This window comes from Buceros rhinoceros, unplaced genomic scaffold (genome assembly GCF_000710305.1).
Source record: "Buceros rhinoceros silvestris isolate BGI_N320 unplaced genomic scaffold, ASM71030v1 scaffold22891, whole genome shotgun sequence".
NCBI classification, from domain to species: Eukaryota; Metazoa; Chordata; class Aves; order Bucerotiformes; family Bucerotidae; genus Buceros; species Buceros rhinoceros.
In genome coordinates, this window is record NW_010393977.1 from 13,611 (window position 1) to 32,666 (window position 19,056).

General features: G+C 41.1%; 1 protein-coding gene across 1 annotated transcript; it reads right to left on the bottom strand.

Annotated features, from left to right (window-relative positions):
• Window positions 1–3,742: 3,742 nt before the first annotated feature.
• EED (embryonic ectoderm development) lies at window positions 3,743–18,759 on the bottom strand (the record flags this gene model as incomplete). Its single annotated transcript, XM_010145099.1, has 11 exons — window positions 3,743–4,071; window positions 5,073–5,146; window positions 5,591–5,749; window positions 6,632–6,737; window positions 7,813–7,946; window positions 8,892–8,983; window positions 10,580–10,661; window positions 10,775–10,900; window positions 11,637–11,702; window positions 13,725–13,817; window positions 18,607–18,759. Coding segments are annotated over 11 exons (1,212 nt in total), but the record flags the coding sequence as incomplete, so codon positions are not given.
• Between the last annotated feature and the right edge of the window lie 297 nt (window positions 18,760–19,056).

Here is a 19,056-nt window from a genome sequence, read left to right on the forward strand (position 1 = left end):
AAAGAGTACTCACTCTTTCCTTGTGGATGAGCAGGATAGTCAAGATTTCTTGGTCTGCTTGCTAGAACAGGGAAGCGTTTCCTTGTTACAGAAAGGAATAAACCTCTTACTGCATTTTTCTGTTTCAGGATGAGGAGTGTTTTAGTGGCTTCCCTCTGGATCCTTCAGATGGGAGATCGCAGGGGAGGGACTACACTTTGGGCTATGTCTCCATGATGGAACAGCCAAACACTTCAACACACCTATCTCTATAGATACCTATCTCTCCACAATACTTTACCTCAACACAGTGGTTTAAAATGGGAGAACAAGGTTATACAGAGGTAGTTCAGGAATTCGCCTGAAGAGAAACAGAAACCATCACTGCGTACATCAATCCATCCTACCTTTTACATACACATTTTTTCCATGCACAATAGAAAAAAATCCTTCCCCTGCGTAGTTCCAAAGATGTAATGCCTGCAATAGTAACCACCTCTATGCAAAATAAGTTACTTTGTAACATTTCTCCCATGCTTAGAGTATTTTTTCCCTTGTGCTGTTCCCCGTTTTTTGCTATTACAAGTTCAGGTCCTTAAATGGAAGACCCTTAAAACAAAAAAAGATTCTACTGGTCATCAGGCTTTGAGGCTGAACATGCCATGCCATGCCAGACTCATGACCAGGACTGTAGTAGATTTATTTCCCTCCACTCTGTGACGTTTCCCAACCATTTTTCTTTCAAGTCAATGTGGGTTGTTAGGCAGAGCGGGGATTCTTTTCTCAAGGGCCGGATCTGTTTCTGGGTCTGCCCTCACCTCATCACCACCATCCAGTTATGCAGAGGAGGTTTTGTGTGGTTCTGTTTGTTTTTAAAAGGAGTTACAACAATGAAGTGAACCAAATAATACTTACTGGCACGCAGCTCTGTGTGGGTCACAGCTCCTGCTGACAGCTCTGCATTCTCAGGGGGGCCTGAAGCCTTCCCTGCAGCAGGGAAACAGCTCCCCACCATGAGCCGCGGTGAAACAGCACAAAACACTCAGGAAAACACACTCCTACATACACCAGGAAGGGCATATTCCATCCGCATTTACAGTAAATTCTTTGGGTTCAAATTAGGAGCCTCAAGAACCTCATTTAAAGTCACATTGTGGTAGTGGTTTGGTTTTTTTTTTATTCAGTCACCACCAGATGGAGCAAACTCCCACCAAACAGGACTTCACCTCTGCTCAGGGGAGACCTTTCTAACTGAACTACTGACTGAACAATCTCCAGCTGTGCCACAAGCTTTCTTGCTGACTCTGGGCAAAGTCTCTGCGTAAAAATTAGGGCTGTAGCCCAAGCCGATCGTTCAGCCAGCTGCTAAGTGTCCAAAATTTGGTGGAGAAAGACAAGGACCTCCAGGTACCTCTTCTCTCCAGCTTGTACTTTTTTATGAAGGGATGAAAGATGAACATCTTCAAAGAGAATACTCAGCAGCTGAAGGAAACAGCAACTTTCAAATGTTACTGCACTCTTCATGCCAGGTTCACACAGAACAGGCATCTGTAATCCTTGAAGCCTCCTGAAGCAGTTTCCTGGCTGCGCTGCAACTATCAATCAGGAGACTGGTGCCAGGCAGAGCCTGACTTTACCTCCCACTCGTGTCCCTTTTGCTGAGGTGGGAAACAGAAGGAGCTGATTATGGAATTAGAGGTGGCTTGCAGACAAAGAACACACATTAATGTCTTTTGGGATAGTTTTGGAAGGTTTCTCCAATGCCAGGGTCAAACCACAATTCTTTTGCTTAAGAACTTGGGCACTGGAGCTCTCAAGTGAAGTACATATTAAAAGGGTTTGGAGACTCAAACTTTTTAAATTCTTTTGCAATGACTGTAACTCTACTAGTTCTGTATCTTCCAGACAATGCACAATAAAAATAATCTCTTTTTTCCCCTGTTTATTTTAGTTTAGAACTAGGCATCTTTAGGAAGAAAACACCCCAATGAAATAAATACTCAACTTCTATGTTCACTTGAGCTTTATGGGCCTGAATGTTAACAAGTTTTCTTCCCTTGTGGAGCATATTCAAGCTATTATTAATCCCAAAAGCAGATGGGGCTGTCTGTCGTAACGTTTTTTCTGCATTTTAGAACAGTCTTCAGCACATTTGTAAGTTAATACAGAAGGTAACGCTGACCCTAACTGCGTTGGGCCTCTCTCCAGTCCAGCACCACCGTTTCTTTCCTTCCTCTCAAACTGAGCAGCTCATTTGTCAGAACACACCACTCGCACACCAAAAAAACAAAGCATGGCTGAACAATCCCTACTGCTCTTGAATCACATTCCACTCTCAACCCTGGACATGGGAACCTACAGGTGGCCTCGTCCAATGGCACAGCACCAGCCTCCAGCCCAAGTGACCTCAATACAGTTTAGCTCCTCTGATCAAAGCTCTTTCTTTGCAGGCTGCAGGCAGCCTGAGCACTCCCTTTCTGGAATGCTCTCCCAACCACATCCCCACCCCCCACAACTTTTCAGGCTCTGCCAGCCCCACACATTTTCCACAGACCGAGCCATGAGGTGTTTGGACCATCGCTGTTGCGTAAACACTGGTTCGTACCGTGCCAGCAGGCCTGTAGGTGCAGGAAAACTAGAGATTAAAAACCTCCTCCAAGCTCCTGCCTCACCCGTCTCCCTTCTCCAGCTGGTTTGTGTTCAGCCCTCCAGCACTCAAGCTTGAACCTGGTTCTGCCAGGCTCTGTGGTTTTACACCTGGCTTCCTGATCATGTTGCCATGACCAGTCAGTCAGGGATATCCCTTCCAAGAATGATCATGCTGCCACTTGGCTTGTGCAAGAAAAAGAAGGTCTGGAATCCAGCTCAACCGAATGGCAGTTTTGGACAGAGCTGCACTACAACCGTACTACTGCACCTCCCCAGGAGGAAGGACAAGGATTTAAAACAGTTAAAGAAAGGGGGGAAAAAAAAAATCATGTATCACAGACTAAGACTTGTAAAGTACTTGCCAGTTCTGGACTTCGTTGTTCACAGACTCCCAAGGAGACGACTCAAAACTGGCTTAGTCATTACTTCAAACTAACAGGCAGTTTAGCTAAACAGAACATTTACAAGTTCCCCAAACTGTAACAAACAGGGAGAAGCAATATCCTGAGAGACAGGAGTCAGACATGCACTTAAGGAGTCAGTAGCAGACAGGCCTCCTTAACTCCACACACGGCTCAAACCAGCGCTGCTCTGGAGCCAACTGGTATTTATATAACACCCTCATACATTCTTTTCAAGTGTTACGGTGAGGGAAAGGAAGTATGTAAGAGGTTCAGCTTCAGTAAGTGTTACCATCCTCCTTCCTCATTCACGTACCCCAGGTCCTGGACCACTTCCAGAATACAAACACTAACGTTGCAACGGCACGCTGGCAAGATACGTGCAAGTGTTTTGAACACGGATTATCCCCGTGAACGATCGCTGCCGTCTTACCCATTTCTCCCCTTTCATTTTGATTCATTGCACACATTTCAAACCTACATGAAATAGTGCTGATTTTAGAATCCAAGTAAAGCATTGATTAGGCTATTTGGGAATACTGACAGTAGAAGCAATTAAAATAGATTCCCAATAACCAACGTTGTTTTAAGATAATCACAGTAACTGAACAGCCAGAATCCAACAGAAGAGCGACATGAGCCACAGAAGAAAAAAAAAAAAGGCCATAAGTGACAACTCTTTATGGGAAATAATTAAAATGGACAATTCAGAAAACTTTACAAAAATACTTCTTTTTATTAAAAGCAGCAATTTCAAGCAGAACAATACACAGAATGTAAACATCACTAAGTTCAGCTCCAGCCTGCCGAACCTTCGAGGAAGTCTACACTAAACGCATCTACCATACTAGCGAGTTAACAGACTATATTATAATTTGAAAATATATTTTCTACTTTGAATTAAGAAAAAGTAATTTATCGTAGTCTGTCCCAGCGCCAGATACTGGCATCATCACACACAGCTATGAGGATACTACTGTCCCTGCTAAAACTGGTCTGTCGAATGGCAGCGACACACTTAGGATGAGTAAGAGTCGTACACCTACAAATAAAAGAAAATTATTCAGCCATGATGTTGAATCTGCACTTTCTGCTACACTCCAGAGCGCTATTTCACCATCCTCTTACTTATGTGATCAGGAGGAATTGAAGGGCAACAGGATTATGCCCTTCAAGGTGTATTTTGTATTCCAAAGGTGGACTTGGGAAAGTGGTCATTTCCTTACAACCCAGCGCCAGTTCTCACCTGCCCAGTTTTCACTGAAGCACTGATTGGCAGTTTATTAAACCACATTATTTAGGGCTTTCATCATCAATGTTCTCTCCCAGTGGTTAGGAATAAAATATTGTAATTGGATGATTAAAGAGCACAGCATTTTTTAGGAACTTCATACATTTATATATATACACACACACACGCACTTATATGTTTATGTATATGATATATATAAGTACATATAATTTATTATAGTGTATATTCAAACATAACATTATTCACGTATGTTGTGTATATATATTAGACACGTATTTTTAGGCTTTTTTAATCTGTGTTTTTCGTATATATATATTAAAAAAAATAAAAAGACATGCTGTAAAACTGCCTCGCCACACAGGTAAGTGGAAAGCCACAGTGATTCCCCATGGTGCTCATAGCTTTATATGCTCATTACTCCAGTCCTTTCACCCATTTCTCCTCTGTCATGTGCTGCACCCACCTCACACACCTTCTTTTATTCATTTTATGAATTTTCCACCTGATTAGTTTGTAAGCTCTTTGAGAAACAAGTTGTCTTTTAGTATATCTACGTAAGTACCCAGCACAATCTGACTGGGGTCTCTTGCCCCTACGGTAATATAAATAATAAATCAGTATAAGATAATAAATGTTAACCTTCAGGGGCTCAGAATGTTTATTTACCTAGTAGTTAAAATGGAAAGTTACTACTGCTGTTAAAGAATTTCTATAGTTATCAACAAAGGAAAAACAAAAGCACCCCAACTCCTTGTCTTAACAAAAACAAAATGAAAAAAATAAGTACTCACTTGGCTTTATGAGGATCCTCAATTTCTAAATCCCAAACATAAAGTTTGCCAACCTGATTGCCCAGAGCCAGCATCTTTAAAAGAAAGCAGGGGACATAGAAGTTTTAAAATACTATCTCAAAGAATGAATCAAATTTTAAAGAGGCTGTAGAGCTGATAAATTGTGTGTGAATGTTTGAACATGAATGACAATGCGTGTGTCAGAGGGGTCAGAAAGGCTATAAAATTTGCCTCCTTTCTTCCACTTTATTATCCGTCTCCACAGATGGTGGAGGAAGAGATCAGTAAACACACCTTTGCTGAAAAATAAATATTTGTTTAGAAGAACTTTTTCCACCCGGCAGACCCCAGAGTGAAAAATCTGGAGCTCCTCCGGTCTCATATAAAGCACCTTGCAGCAAATCACTCTGCTTCTCAAACATCACATCACATGAACCAAGACTTGCTATGCCCATCAAGCTGTAGTCAATGAGAAGCCACACACCTTCACATGCAGCAAAGTCAAAGTTCACACGTACCTTTTGCCAGAAATCCATTGAAAACCTCATGTACCATATATCACACTGGCTGTAATCAAACCTCCCAAGTATAGTCACATTTGACTCACTGGGCTTGATTTTATCTATATCATCTTCCATTTTGCCAGGTTTCCAGCACACAATGGCATTTTCACAAGACTGGGGGGAAACAATGAAAATAAATCACCTCTGTTTGCAATTCATACTGCACGTTCAGTCTAACTATACTTGTAATCAAACACTTCATCTCCCAGCCTCCCCAACGACACTTTTAAAAGTACAACTGTCCTTAGCTCACAGCCCTATCACCAACAATACATCACTGCCCAGCACTGGGAGCCTGCTGCCTCATGGCTTTCCCAGGTACCAGCAAAACCAGAGAGCAGGACCCTCCCTCGCCCACTTCCTCTGAAGTCAACCAGATGAGCTCAAACATGCTTTCACGAGCAGTTTAAACTCACCTTGATTTGGATTGTTCACCCAACTCCTCTGACCAGCAGGACCGTGCACACACCAATTTCTGACCAGGCAGCTGGACTGCCTGGTTTAATATCTGCAAGCCAATGTTACTACTGGACACCCCACATTAATCGAAGTTACTCTGCTATGGGAACCCTCTGATATACATATATAGACCCTCTGATATAGAGACCCTCTGATATATATAGAGACCCTCTGATATATATAGAGACCCTCTGATATATATAGAGACCCTCTGATATATATAGAGACCCTCTGACATATATAGAGACCCTCTGATCCCCCATCAGTGTCTATACATCTTCTTTCTGTATGTTCCATGCAGATTCTGGTTAGCTGGTATCCCTGTACTTTCAGCAGGGTACAGCTGTAGTAATAATTTTACTTTAAGTACAAGCTGCTTATCCACACATACTGGCAGCTGACAAAACTCACAGTACACCCCATAAAATTATTTGACACAGCGCAGTCATTTAACCTAAGACCCAAACACTTGTAAAACTTCCATTTAAAATCCCCAAGCAAATAAAAGTAATGTAGCTGAAAAATCTGCAGCATTACCTTGGAAAGAATTAGATCTCCCAACCATCGTACGCAGTCAACATAGTTTCTATGTATGTCTCTTGTAGAAAAGTCAGGAAAGTGAATTTTCTGGGAAATAAAAGGCCTGTGGAGAAAATTGCCAAGTGAGGTTCAGCGAAACACAGAAGCACAAGTCTAATTTTTAATGTCCAGTTTTAACATATCTTGGTGTTAAAAGGACAGGCCTGTCTTACGTTTTAACAGTTTTATAACAAAGTAGGTTTTTTTCAATAACAATGGGAACGGTCCCTGTTTTCATCCTCATTCCTAATGAAATAACTAGCTTCCCACACACAAGACTGTGAAGAGACAGTGCGGAGCCACACCTCTCCTGCAGATGCTGAACACAGATCCTGTGGCCAAATACTTCACGAACTAATTCAAGCTCAGTTTTCCTGATGTAACTTCTACAACTGCTGAATTGCTAAATAGAAATGCACACCATAAAAAAAAAAAATCATTTTTTTAAAAAGCATCATTTAATATTTGGTAACATTCCCAAATAAAGCGAGAGTATTTTCACAGCTAGTCTCACTGCTGAACATGTTCAGTGTGTTTGAGACTCTTTAATTCTCTCAATGGCTTAACTGGAAGTTAAGGCTACAAAGTTGAGGGACTTCATAAAGGAGGATTTATCTATCATCTATCTGATTGCTGTTTACTTGATAACTTACTCATCTCTGAGGTCAGATCAGAGAATAATGAAAATTAAGATTACTACATAAACAGTTTTGTCCCTGCCCCAAAGTCAAATAACAGATAAAATAATTACTAATAGCTACTCGATGCAAAAACTATTTGCTGCACTTAATTACATGGACTTGATTCCCTCCTAGAAATTTTGAGGGGAGAGAAAGAAAAGCCATTTTCATCTTGAAACGCAATGAAATACAAGCTTTAATTAAGAATGATTTTACAGTCAAGCAGATAAGAAACAATGATGATATTTAAAAATAAATCTCAGGACTTTGAATCCAAATTCAATAAAATTCTACTGAAGCAAACTTCATTAAGACACATCTTCCAGATTCCGCATCCAGCACAATCCGCAGGTCACTCACTATCCCCAAGAACTCCCAGTTTGGACAGGAATTAACTTGGGCCATTGATGAGAATATTCACATTCTGCAAAGACAACCAAGCAGATAAAGACCACGTACCTGTTGGTTTTATTTGGGTTGTACTCATAAGACTCTTTGATGGCATTTATCATTCTCTTGGAATTAATTCTCCAAAGTTTTAGAGAGTGATCCATCCCACAGGACATGATTTTTTCACCAAGAAGATCATAATCCTATGTATACGAAATAACTTTGAGCACCCCCAGCCTAAGCTACATTATAATGACTCAGATATTATTCCATCACTTCCATCGAAACAGCATTTTCTGCACAGAGAATGTGATAAAACTGCGTATTTCAAATAGAAAAATACTAACAACTTAATCCTGCTCATGGCAAAGTAGCACAATATCTTAACAATTATATTTACTCTCTCTCAAGAAAGAGAGGCATATTCAGCAGCACTGACAGACAACAAATCTACTGCTAGTGCTCTTCCCTCAGAAAATTCCCTTGGTTTTATTTTATGGAACAACTTTGGCAGAATTCCAGGGCTACAACATGGGTGATGACTACTCACAACCACACAAGAATTATACAGTGTCAGATTTCATAGAAGTGCTCCCCTCACCTTTCAGGTCACACAATAGGAAAGGACACAGTTCTTAACAGCAGTGTATGTCATCTTACGATCAGCATTGTAAAGTCATCTACTCTAGCTGATATTTGCTGGGTACCAGTGTCTGTTCACAGCCACTGAAAAGCAGCGTTAACTCACCTGAAATAACTTCTTTCACTGCTATGTCTCTCAAGGTTTATTTGCTCTTGCTGCTTTGGCTTGACCTCAAGAACTTCAAAAGTGGGACCATCATGAAAACTTTTTACTCTTTCTAGTCCCACTGAGCTCTATTTTATTTACTTCTAGGCTGCACTGTGAGAAAACTAGCCCCTGATAGACACAGAAGGAGAACACCTGTCCTGTATAGAGGTGGCCAGATCAACCAAACCACCTTAGATTGAATCTTTATCCCCTTAAAACAGTATATATGCACTTCAGGGGTTTTTTTTTTTCAAGTAGGTATAATACCAAAACAGTGCACAAGAGGATAAAAAGTTGCATATGGTAGGCTTACTACCCTTTGTAAATCTAAATCACTGCCCCACAGTCTTCCACTTACTGCACTTAACACCTCATCCCTGTGCCCTTCTACTCCTCCAAATATTGCAACCAGCGTGTCTGTCTGGATGTTCCACAGTCTCAATGCATGATCTATAAAGAACAAATAAAATTACATGCTGCTTTTTATATGTACATATGAATAATATATTTCAGCTTAACTACTTTCAATAACAGGTGTTCATGTAAACATCAAAAAGGCACTTAATTCTTCTTCACTTGTAAGAATCAACGGAACTGCATTAACTAAAATTGCCGTTAGGACTGAGCTATTGTTAGAGTAACTGAGAAAATGTCCCCACCCCTTCCCTGGGGACAGTTTCCAACAGAAACAGACTCCAATCTTTAGATCGTCTGACAAGCAAAGAATCTGATCTTGGACAAGTGTGCTTTCACTCAGCTTTATCTCAATAATAGTTGCATACACCAAAAAACCTGATAGAATTCCTTTCAGTCATTGTTACATCGACGTTCAGAAAAGTTTCAATTTTCCTTTTTTTTTTTTTAACTTTAAAATACTATTTTTTCTATGAACCACAGACTGCAGGGATGGGAGAAACTGTTCCTATACAACATACACAATATATTGTTCCTATACAAAATATACTGCAAAGTCGGTCAGACTAAACCACTTGTTTAAAGAAAGTTTTAACAATTTCTAATGAAGAACCTCTCCTGTGTTTCTCATTTGGAAATGGGAACCTCTAGTGTATTTCCCTTTTAGATTCCACAAGCACACTGCTCTGAAATGCAGCAACACCGACTGGAAGGGCACACCGTCCCCAATTTTCCACTTTTTCCACTCATCTTTTGGCCAAGCAGTTCTGAGACCCCAGCATTCTCATGCCTTCTTGCAGACAGTACCTGGTGCAGCAACTGCTCATTAAAACTTCTAGTACTATGGCTGATGTCAAAGTGTTATTAAAAATGAGAACCTAAAAAGAATAGAGAACTCAAGAAATTCAACATTACAGACCCACAGCACAAACTTGACAGTTGCAAGAATCGGGGAGGTTCCCAACTCCTACTCTCATGTAGCTTCATCAGCAATACCAAATACTCTGAAGTCACAAGTCCCCTGATGTGAACGTTTCCAACTCAAGTACTCCTGAAAGCTCGCTCTTGCGGCAGATCAAGTGTTCCCTTACTTACAAAACAGTCAAGAATAGGAAATTGTGACTGTTTTTTATAAACATTCTGGACAAGCCCCTAAGACACCACGGCAAAAACTGGCTCCTCCCTTCACTAATATGCTTTTTACACAAAGTCCAACTCAAGTCAGAGCTGCTCCTGAGCGACAGAATATGGGAGTTTTCCCTGTGATGCGGTGGTGACTGCAGTCTGCCATAGTGAGACACTCCACCAGATGGCATCACGATTCAACTGAGAAACACTGATCTCAGTGCTGAGAAAGGAAAGAGCAATGCTAATGCTCATCTTTCCTCTGTCCTACAAGCAGCACTGTTTGTGATCCCTTTGTACCACAGGTGGAGGAGCTATGTTTACTGTAGCCCATCGATTTATTGTGTACAAGATACACAGACATAAAAGAGCAAAATTTGCTCTAGACTTTTAAATAAATTTGTGCCATTCATAAAAAAATCACGGGAGGTTTTGGCCATTGTCAAGACCAAAATCCAATCTGAAGTATCCTGATTTATAAAAAAACAAAACAGGTTTTCTCCTCACCTTTGCTTACAGATAAAAGGAGATTTGGATCTCTTGGATGGAATTTCAGTTCATTGATTGCATTTCCATGGCCCACGTAGTGCTGGGATAGAATTCAGAGACCAAGTTACCATCTTCTAAATACACATTTTTAGAAGACATAACTTTCATGCCTTACTGGAACAGAAGCTGTATCTCAAACTTTGGAGCACTCACCTTTATGCACTGCATTGTAATAGGATTAATTATCCTAATAATACCCCTGGACCCTGCCACAGCCAGAAGAGGATGGCTCGTATTGCTATCATACGTCCATGCACAAGTATAGAAATTTTCATCTGCCTACATCTCATGTTAAGGAACAAAAGAAACATCTTTACTGGGTTTTTTAAAAAAAAAGAATTTGTTTTTTTTAAAGTAAATTGTTGGAATTTTATGCAAGTGACCAGGAGTCTCTGCTGGACCCAATAAGAAAAAGATACATATTTAATTACACATCTGCAAATACAAGCAACATCACCTTTTCCATAAATGCCAGTTTCCTCACTTCTGTTCCAGAACACACAAGGAACACCCTCTCTGCCTCAGCATCACTTTCCAACCTTTTTCTCCAAAACAGCCAGCCGGAGACCGAGAATAAATGAGGATGAATCAAAACTGAATTCACAAGTTATTGACTTATGCAGTGCAAATGATCAACACAAGTTATCACCACTTCAGAGCACAAAACATAATTCTTAGGCTTTAAGCCCAGTTCCAAGGGCAACTGAGACCAGTGTAAAGCAGGGAGTATGAAACATTACATAAATATTAGTGTTGGGAAGATTGAACAGACCGAGAATTGGTTTTCAAATATTTTAATACAGCATGGTCCATGAGTCTGCATTTTTTGTATTTTTTCAGTAGGAGGGATTCTAGGATGTGGGAAAGAGGTAAGACTTAGACCTAACATAAGGAATGTGCCACATGAGCAAAGTATTAAATCACAGACAAAACCTTCATATGCTTTTTCCTACAAAGCCTCTTCATTTTTGATACATAGGAAGCAAACAAGTGACTGTTTAACTTAAAAGGATACATCAGCATCCACATAGGACTGCAATAGACGGATTTCGCCTTGGGAATGACATTCATATAAAGTAACCTGCAGAAAAAAAAAAAGCAGGAGAAATTGCTGCTTGCTTGTGATATTTCAGGAGAAACTCTCATGCACCTGTGTATTCCCTTCCTGATGGGGAGAGGTAACTGCCTTTATGGTTTAGATCTCATCCATCACCTGTTTGTTTCCAACAGGTGGAAATGGTTTGATCAAAGAACGTTCAGAACAGTCTCAGTGAAGAACCACTCCAGGACCCATCCTTTACAGATATTTAAATCTATTATTTGCATTACCTTAGTAAGATTAAACTTCATTTGGAATTAGTTACTGCAACCATCTGTATTGGGTTTGTGGCAAGGTTTTGGTAGTGGCAGGGGCTACAGGAGTGGCTTTTGTCAGAAGCTGCTAGAACCTTCCCCTATGCCCAATAGGGCCAGCATCAGCCGGCTCCAAGATGGACCCATTGCTGGCCAAAGCTAAGCCCATCAGCAACAGTGGTAATGTCTCTGGGGTTACGCATTTACGAATGGGAAAAAAACCTGCTACACAACAGCAGCCAGAGACAGGTGTGAGAATATGTGAAACAACTCTGCAGACACCAAGGTCCATGAAGAAGGAGGGGAAGGAGATGCTCCTCCAGTGCCCAGGAGGCATTGGAACAGAGATTCCCCTGCAGCCCGTGGTGATGACCATGGTGAGGCAGGCTGTGTCCCGCAGCCCATGGAGGTTAACGGTGGAGCAGATATCTACCTGCAGTCTGTGGAGGACACCAAGCCAGCGCAGGGGGATGCCTGAAGCAGGCTGGGACCATGTGGGAAGCCTGCACTGGAGCACGCTCCTGGCAGGACCTGCAGACCCATGAAGAGAAGAGCCCAAACTGGAGCAGATTTGCTGACAGGACTTGTGACTCCATGGGGGACCCACACTGGAGCAGTCTGTTCCTGAAGGACAGCACCTCATGGAAGAGACTCACACTGGAACAGTTCATGAAGAACTGTAGCCCATGGGAAGGACTCACTTTGGAGCAATTCATGGAGGACCCCACGCTGGAGCAGGAGAAGAGTATGAGGAATCCTATCTCGAAAGAGGAAGTAGCGGTAAAGACAACACATGATGAACTGACTGCAAGCCCTGTTCCCCATCCCCCTGCAACACTCAGCAGGAGGAGGTAAAGAAATCCCCCAAAAGAAGGGAGGGGTGGAGGAAGGTGTTTTAAGATTTAGTTTATTTCTCATTATCCTACTCTGATTTGATTGGTAATAAATCAAACTAATCTCCCCAAGTCAGGTCTGTCTTGCCTGTGATGGTGACTGATGAGTGATCTCCCTTTCCTTATCCTGACCCACGAGCCTTTCACTGTATTTTCTCTCCCCCGTCCAGATGAGGTGGGGAGTGACAGACCAGCTTTGGTGGGCACCTGGAGTCCCTCCACGGTCAACCCACCACACCACCTCTAACACAACTTGGTCTTTTAATGAGTCTTTGATACCTCATTTAATCTTAGTTTAGCACTTTTGGCAACTGCCAGGTGGAACAAACGTGGAAATGAAAAGCTTCTTGTTTATTCACAATGCTTGCATAGAATGAACTTCAGGAGTTATTTTCAGTGAAATGACCTATGAAATGACATAGATCCTTGTTCAGAAAAAGCCCATAAATTCACTTCACATAGGCCATTAATTTAGCTACTGAGCTGCCTGGCATCATTGCAGACACTGCTCATCCCACTTTAGAGCACATGACCTTTTGGAAACAGTAACATCTATGAAGAGTAATTTTAGTCAGAAGATACATTTATGCACCTCTCTTCCTTATCCCATGTTGATATTACTGAAGGCTTTTTTTCTTTACTATATAGGCTAATCCCAAATAGCTAACACATGACTTCATAAAACAATCTAGAGGATGCAACCCGCCCAAAGACCAGATGCTGCATACCGCAGGAATAAAGCCTTCTAAGTGGAGTATCCTGTGTCAGTACTAAGCACAGGTAAAGGGATTGGTAGAAAAAAAAGAATGCAAGCAGAACCACACGGAAGGGCTTATGGTTAAAAACAGATTACTCACTCTGTTGCTGCCTACAGTGGCAAAAACGAGAGGATCACCTTCTTTACTGTGCCAGTTAAACTGGACTCCAAACAAAGGCTGACCATGGTCCTCCTGTAAATGTGAAGTAAGATTAGAGAGGAAAAAAATAAAACCCACAGGCATATTATTTCTGTGAAATTCGACTGCGGTGGTAAACAGTTTAATTGGTATGTTTTCCTTCTCAAACTACTGGGTTCACATCCAGTATAATTTCAGATAGTGAGTTTTGCAACATCACATTTCAACTTGTCTGTCTTAAAGGTGGTTAAAAGAAACTTCTGACAACTCCCCTTTCTTCCCCCATCAAGCTTTTAAAAAGTGAAAGGGAAAAACTGTTGTCTCACAGTTATGGCCAGATGTTGGCAGAACTCCTGAGTTATATGTGCAGCTCTACTACTTTGTTTTGCAATTTTCACCAAGGCAACCTCCTCATCCAAGGCCACGACTCTATGCATTTTATACTGTTTTAATGACTTCCTCACAAGGGTTTTCAACTTCACAGAGAAGAAGTATGCTGGTATAAGGGTGAAGAAGGGCCACATTACAGCACAATTAGGTCTTGCAACTCTATCACAGACACAACAAACTCACTGCAGCACTCGAACTCGCTCACATCACAACGCTGCTGCAAAGTTCCTACCTACAAAGTGTTTTCAGATTGCCTTCACAAACAGCTACCAGAGAAAGGCCAAGTATTATTTTTATACAGCTTACATCAGTTTAATAGAGAAAAAAAAAGTAGGTATGTTTATGAATTGTGATGAATATGGTGGTGCTTGTTAATAATTGATAACAGTATTTTGGCCTGTCCTGACAGGATGTTTTCAGGAAGAATAATGTTCATTAAAGTGCCTCCCCACAGGGGACTGTCTGGGACAGCGCAGGCAGGAAGGAAGTGTCTCATGGCGGCTGTTAAGCAGCCTTCAAATGGCAGTGCTTCAGGGACACCGCCAGAAACATTAGCCCTGGCAGCTCTGCCCTAGCCAAGAACCAAAGAATAAATTTGAGGAGGGGGTGTAGGTGGGGAGTCCAACACAGCTCAGAAAAGTAGGGCAGTCTGGAAAAATTGAAATCAGCATTATTGACTGAGAAAGTCTGTTACTAACAGACATAGCTAGAACGACTAGAAAGAGGAGGGAGAAAATTTTTCAGAGATAACCTCCTGCACTTCTTATAAGAGAGGCAACAACTTTCAAAGTGGAATACAGACTAAAAAGAACTGTTCAACGTTTAACTCCAAGTATAACCCATCATAACAGGAAAGAACAGACTAGTGGCTTTATGTGGTGAGGAATATGGGATATTAGCAGAGGGAAAAGTAGCAGGTATTCAGCATCTGTAAAGCATTACAGTTTAATTAGAGATGAGAAACGAGAAAAAACTGTATGCCATAAAACTTTCTGTATTTCTATATTTGAGCACATATCTAAAGTACTGCGTAAGTTTTTTCAAAGAAAACCTATTTCCCCGGAAAAATTACTCTGCAAGACAAAAGTCTTTAGATGATTTACACCATCTGCACTGCATTCCTCACATTGAGTGCTAAACCTCCAAGAGCCTGACCATACACATTGCAGTTCTTCTGGTGTTTAACGGATGAAGGAGTCAGGCAGAAGCTCCTGCAGGAAATCTAGGGCATCTGCAGAAGTTCTGCTCACCTCATTTAAACTACCGTCATCCTCACTGGCCAGAGACAGCACATAGCTGTCTTGATAATACTTGCCTGCTCTAATTTTTGTCCCAAGTGCTGAACAACAAAGCAGGTTTTTAAAAACACTACACTTCTAGGTGCTGCACATTAAGGTTATCCTGAGATGCCAAGTATACCGCACAGATCTGACCACTGGTTTGTAAAGACAGAAGAGTGACCCAGATACTGGTCCAAAAGTAGAACTGTGAATGCCATCTTGACTCTGGTATGAATAAAGGGCATAAACCCCAGAGTACTTCACGCACCACAGAAAGAAGGCAGAGGTGAAAACAGACCTACAATTGCTACAAAACCAAGTAAGTAAATAATCAACAGTTAATTCTGTCCTTACTCACTCAACACCAACTTGGGTTCAGTCAGAAATAAGACTAGACCTGGTTATAGACTGAAGGCAGTCAAGTAAATACTACATCAACACAAAAAATAATTACCTGCAACTACATGGACACATTTTACTATGCTGTCACCCACACTGCCAGCGGGGAACCAATTGACCACACATTTCCAGTTCCCAGAAGTGGAAGCAAGCCATTACTGGTAGTGGTTTTAGTTACACATCAACAAGCTAAAGTCTAGCATGTGGCTGGTTAGTGATTCCCAGCTCAGGGGACAGCGAGCAGAAGCTGCCAGGCACCACCAGACTGCTAACAGCCACTGAGCTGGAACTTAAACACAAGCAAAGGGTACAACAAGTACCAGCATTGTTTTAAAGGGAGCATATCAAAGCATACGGTTCTCTGCTGAAAGATCTATAAGCAAAACATACATGGATGTATGTGAGGATGTGCATCCACTTGCTGCATATGCTCATTTATGAACTACATTTCCATGCAGCCCACAGAGAGCAAAGATTTTTCAGTACACCTTACAGAAACTTAGCACTGCAAAAAGCAAACAAAAAAAGGCAGCTTTTTATTTCCTGTCATTTTCCAAGTCATATTTTTGTTTTCCTGATGCTTAAATTTCACCCAAAATAACTTCCACAGTAGTGTTTAAAAAGCCTATTTAGCAAGCATTGAGTTTTTCATGCTGAATCATAATCATTTAACTTTCAAAGCAGATGGTATTGGCCGTATTTCTTTGTTTCCCCAAGGGAAAAAAACTAAAAAGCAAACTAAGAGGGGAAAAAAAAGAGTAGAAAAGTCGAAAAATACATAATTTATCCATCACTAAAGAACATTAGAACTAATTTCCTTGTCTTTAAACCATGTTGACTCTTCATTAATTTCAGTACATGCACCTTACAGCATAAAGACATATAAACCATGGGATATATGTCAACACGTGATATTCAACGTGCCACAAACCTCTTTCCAAACCCATCCATATACAACATTCAATTGTTAGAGTTTTTCTCCACAGTATCTGCAAAATTAGTATGCAAGAACGGGGCGGGGGGGTGGGAAATGAAGGAAGGCTTCCTCAGACATAAAGTAAAAAGGAGTTACCAAATTTGGCTGCTACCTACTCTTGATATTTACATGCATGTTTATCATTATTATTAACATAAATCTCAGTTCAAAGAGAAATGGGGAAAAAAAAAGATGACAAAAATACCCCTTAGCTGAAACACTACAATTAATCCCTCACAGCTTGATTCCACTTGCACAGGAATCCGTTTCTGGGCCCTGATCCAAAACCACGCAAGTCAGGGATTGCTTAACTTCATAGGGTGGCTTTTAGGTCACCCTATAGTAGGGTCTGGGTTGAAGCTGGGGTGAGGGAACATTCTGTTTTCCCAGAAGACACCTGAAAAGCACTAACCCCTTTGGAATATTTGGTCTATGGATAGAAAACAAATACACTTAGCAGAACTCAGAACTTGTTAAATGTTTGGGTGCCGAAAGGCCCCCGCTTGTCTTTGAAACATGACTTGAGGCCACAAGAAGCACTATCTGCGGGGGCGATCGCTGCGAATCACAGGAACAGCTGCCTACCTAGGCGAAAATGAAAGAACTTCCCTTCCTCCTACGCCCTTGAAAGGACTGGAGATAATTTTTATACTTCAGAAAACACATTAAGACCAACTTGTTTCCAAGACACTTTTGTCAGTATAACTTCTATCACAGTTTCTCCAGTGGCAAAGCTCATTTAGGAGGTTTCCATGCTCCAAACCTCTCATTCCCTCCCACTCAGCTACCCCAGCACCTCAGTGTGGAGGTCTGGGGCCCAGAAACAGCTACATCAGCACAGCTCAGCAGTGAAGGGGGTGGAGGGAACAACAGAAACCTCTTAAAGCAGTTCTGCAGAAAATATCCACTGTGGTGCTGCACACATCCTCTTGTTAGCTACATATGAAGTTCAACAAAACTCCCATCTCGTTCCAGACGCAATCTTTCCTTTATTTAGAAATCTTGTAAGAACCAAATCAGATGGCACATTTACAGCTTTTGCCACAGAAATATCCCACACAAGGCTGGGAAATTAAAGTACATCCTGATAGCATTAAAGAACCTAAAAAAAAATTCATTCACTCCACCAGTCTCTCACCAGCGCAGAAAAAAACAACAGTACCCTGAAAGACAAGAAGAGGGGGTAAAGATCATGAATTCACATCTCTTAATACCACCAGGTATTACGTGGGAAGATAAATATGGCCTAGATCAGCTGCAAACACATAATTGCAAGGCCAAGGACAAATTAACCAAATTGCACTTACAGCATTTATGACAACTGCCAGAGGACAGAAAATATCTGATCCGATAAGCATAAAAAAAAGCTACTCCAAGATTGTTGGGTTGCTTTTGGGGTTTTTTAAAAAACACCTCAACACCTAGAAAAATCTGTACAGGTTCTGTGCTTTGCATCAAGTTGTGACAGGTTTTATTTGATTAGCCGGTGTCTTATCTTCACCTCAAGCAACTACAGCCTCAGTTAAACACATAATTACATCACACACAACTTTGCAAACCTGTACAAAAAATGGAGTTAATTGCAGGACTGCCGACTGTTTCCTATTTCTCAGTATCCTTTTTCTTCAAAACTTCAGCCATTCCAAATAGGAAAGACAATTCCTTCAAATGAGCACAGAACACAATTGTATACAGGCATTTAAAGATATCTATCTTGACACTGTCTCGCAGTTGACATTAACATTAACTGCCAGCAAGCGGTACCCAGCATTCCCACGCTGAATTCCCACATACCTACCTTTAGGCTATTTACACATTTGAAGGAATATTTGCACTTCTTTGACTTCCATTTTCCTTTCCCCCAGCTTTTTCTTCCTGGAGCATTAGGAGTGTTTGTCGGTGTATCAGGGCGTTCGGTGTTAGTACCACTTTCAATACTAACGGCATCATCCTGAAAACATTCAAATTATAGAGAATGCAGTAAAGAGTTCATTAACTGCTATAAATTCAACTAATTATGCAGCTCTTGGCCTTTTCACTTTTCCTTCTCCTCCATGAAAAGAGAAGATCCCCTAGGACTTGGTTTTATTTAGATTCACGTACTTAAATCTATTACTAACATGGTAGCAATTCCTCCCTAGAAACAGAATATGAGTCACATGAGGACTAACCCAAGAGGGAGAGATGTGAACTGTGTCCTAGTGAAGTTTCTTCAGAATACTGGCAGCTGCTTTTAGGAAAATGTCTA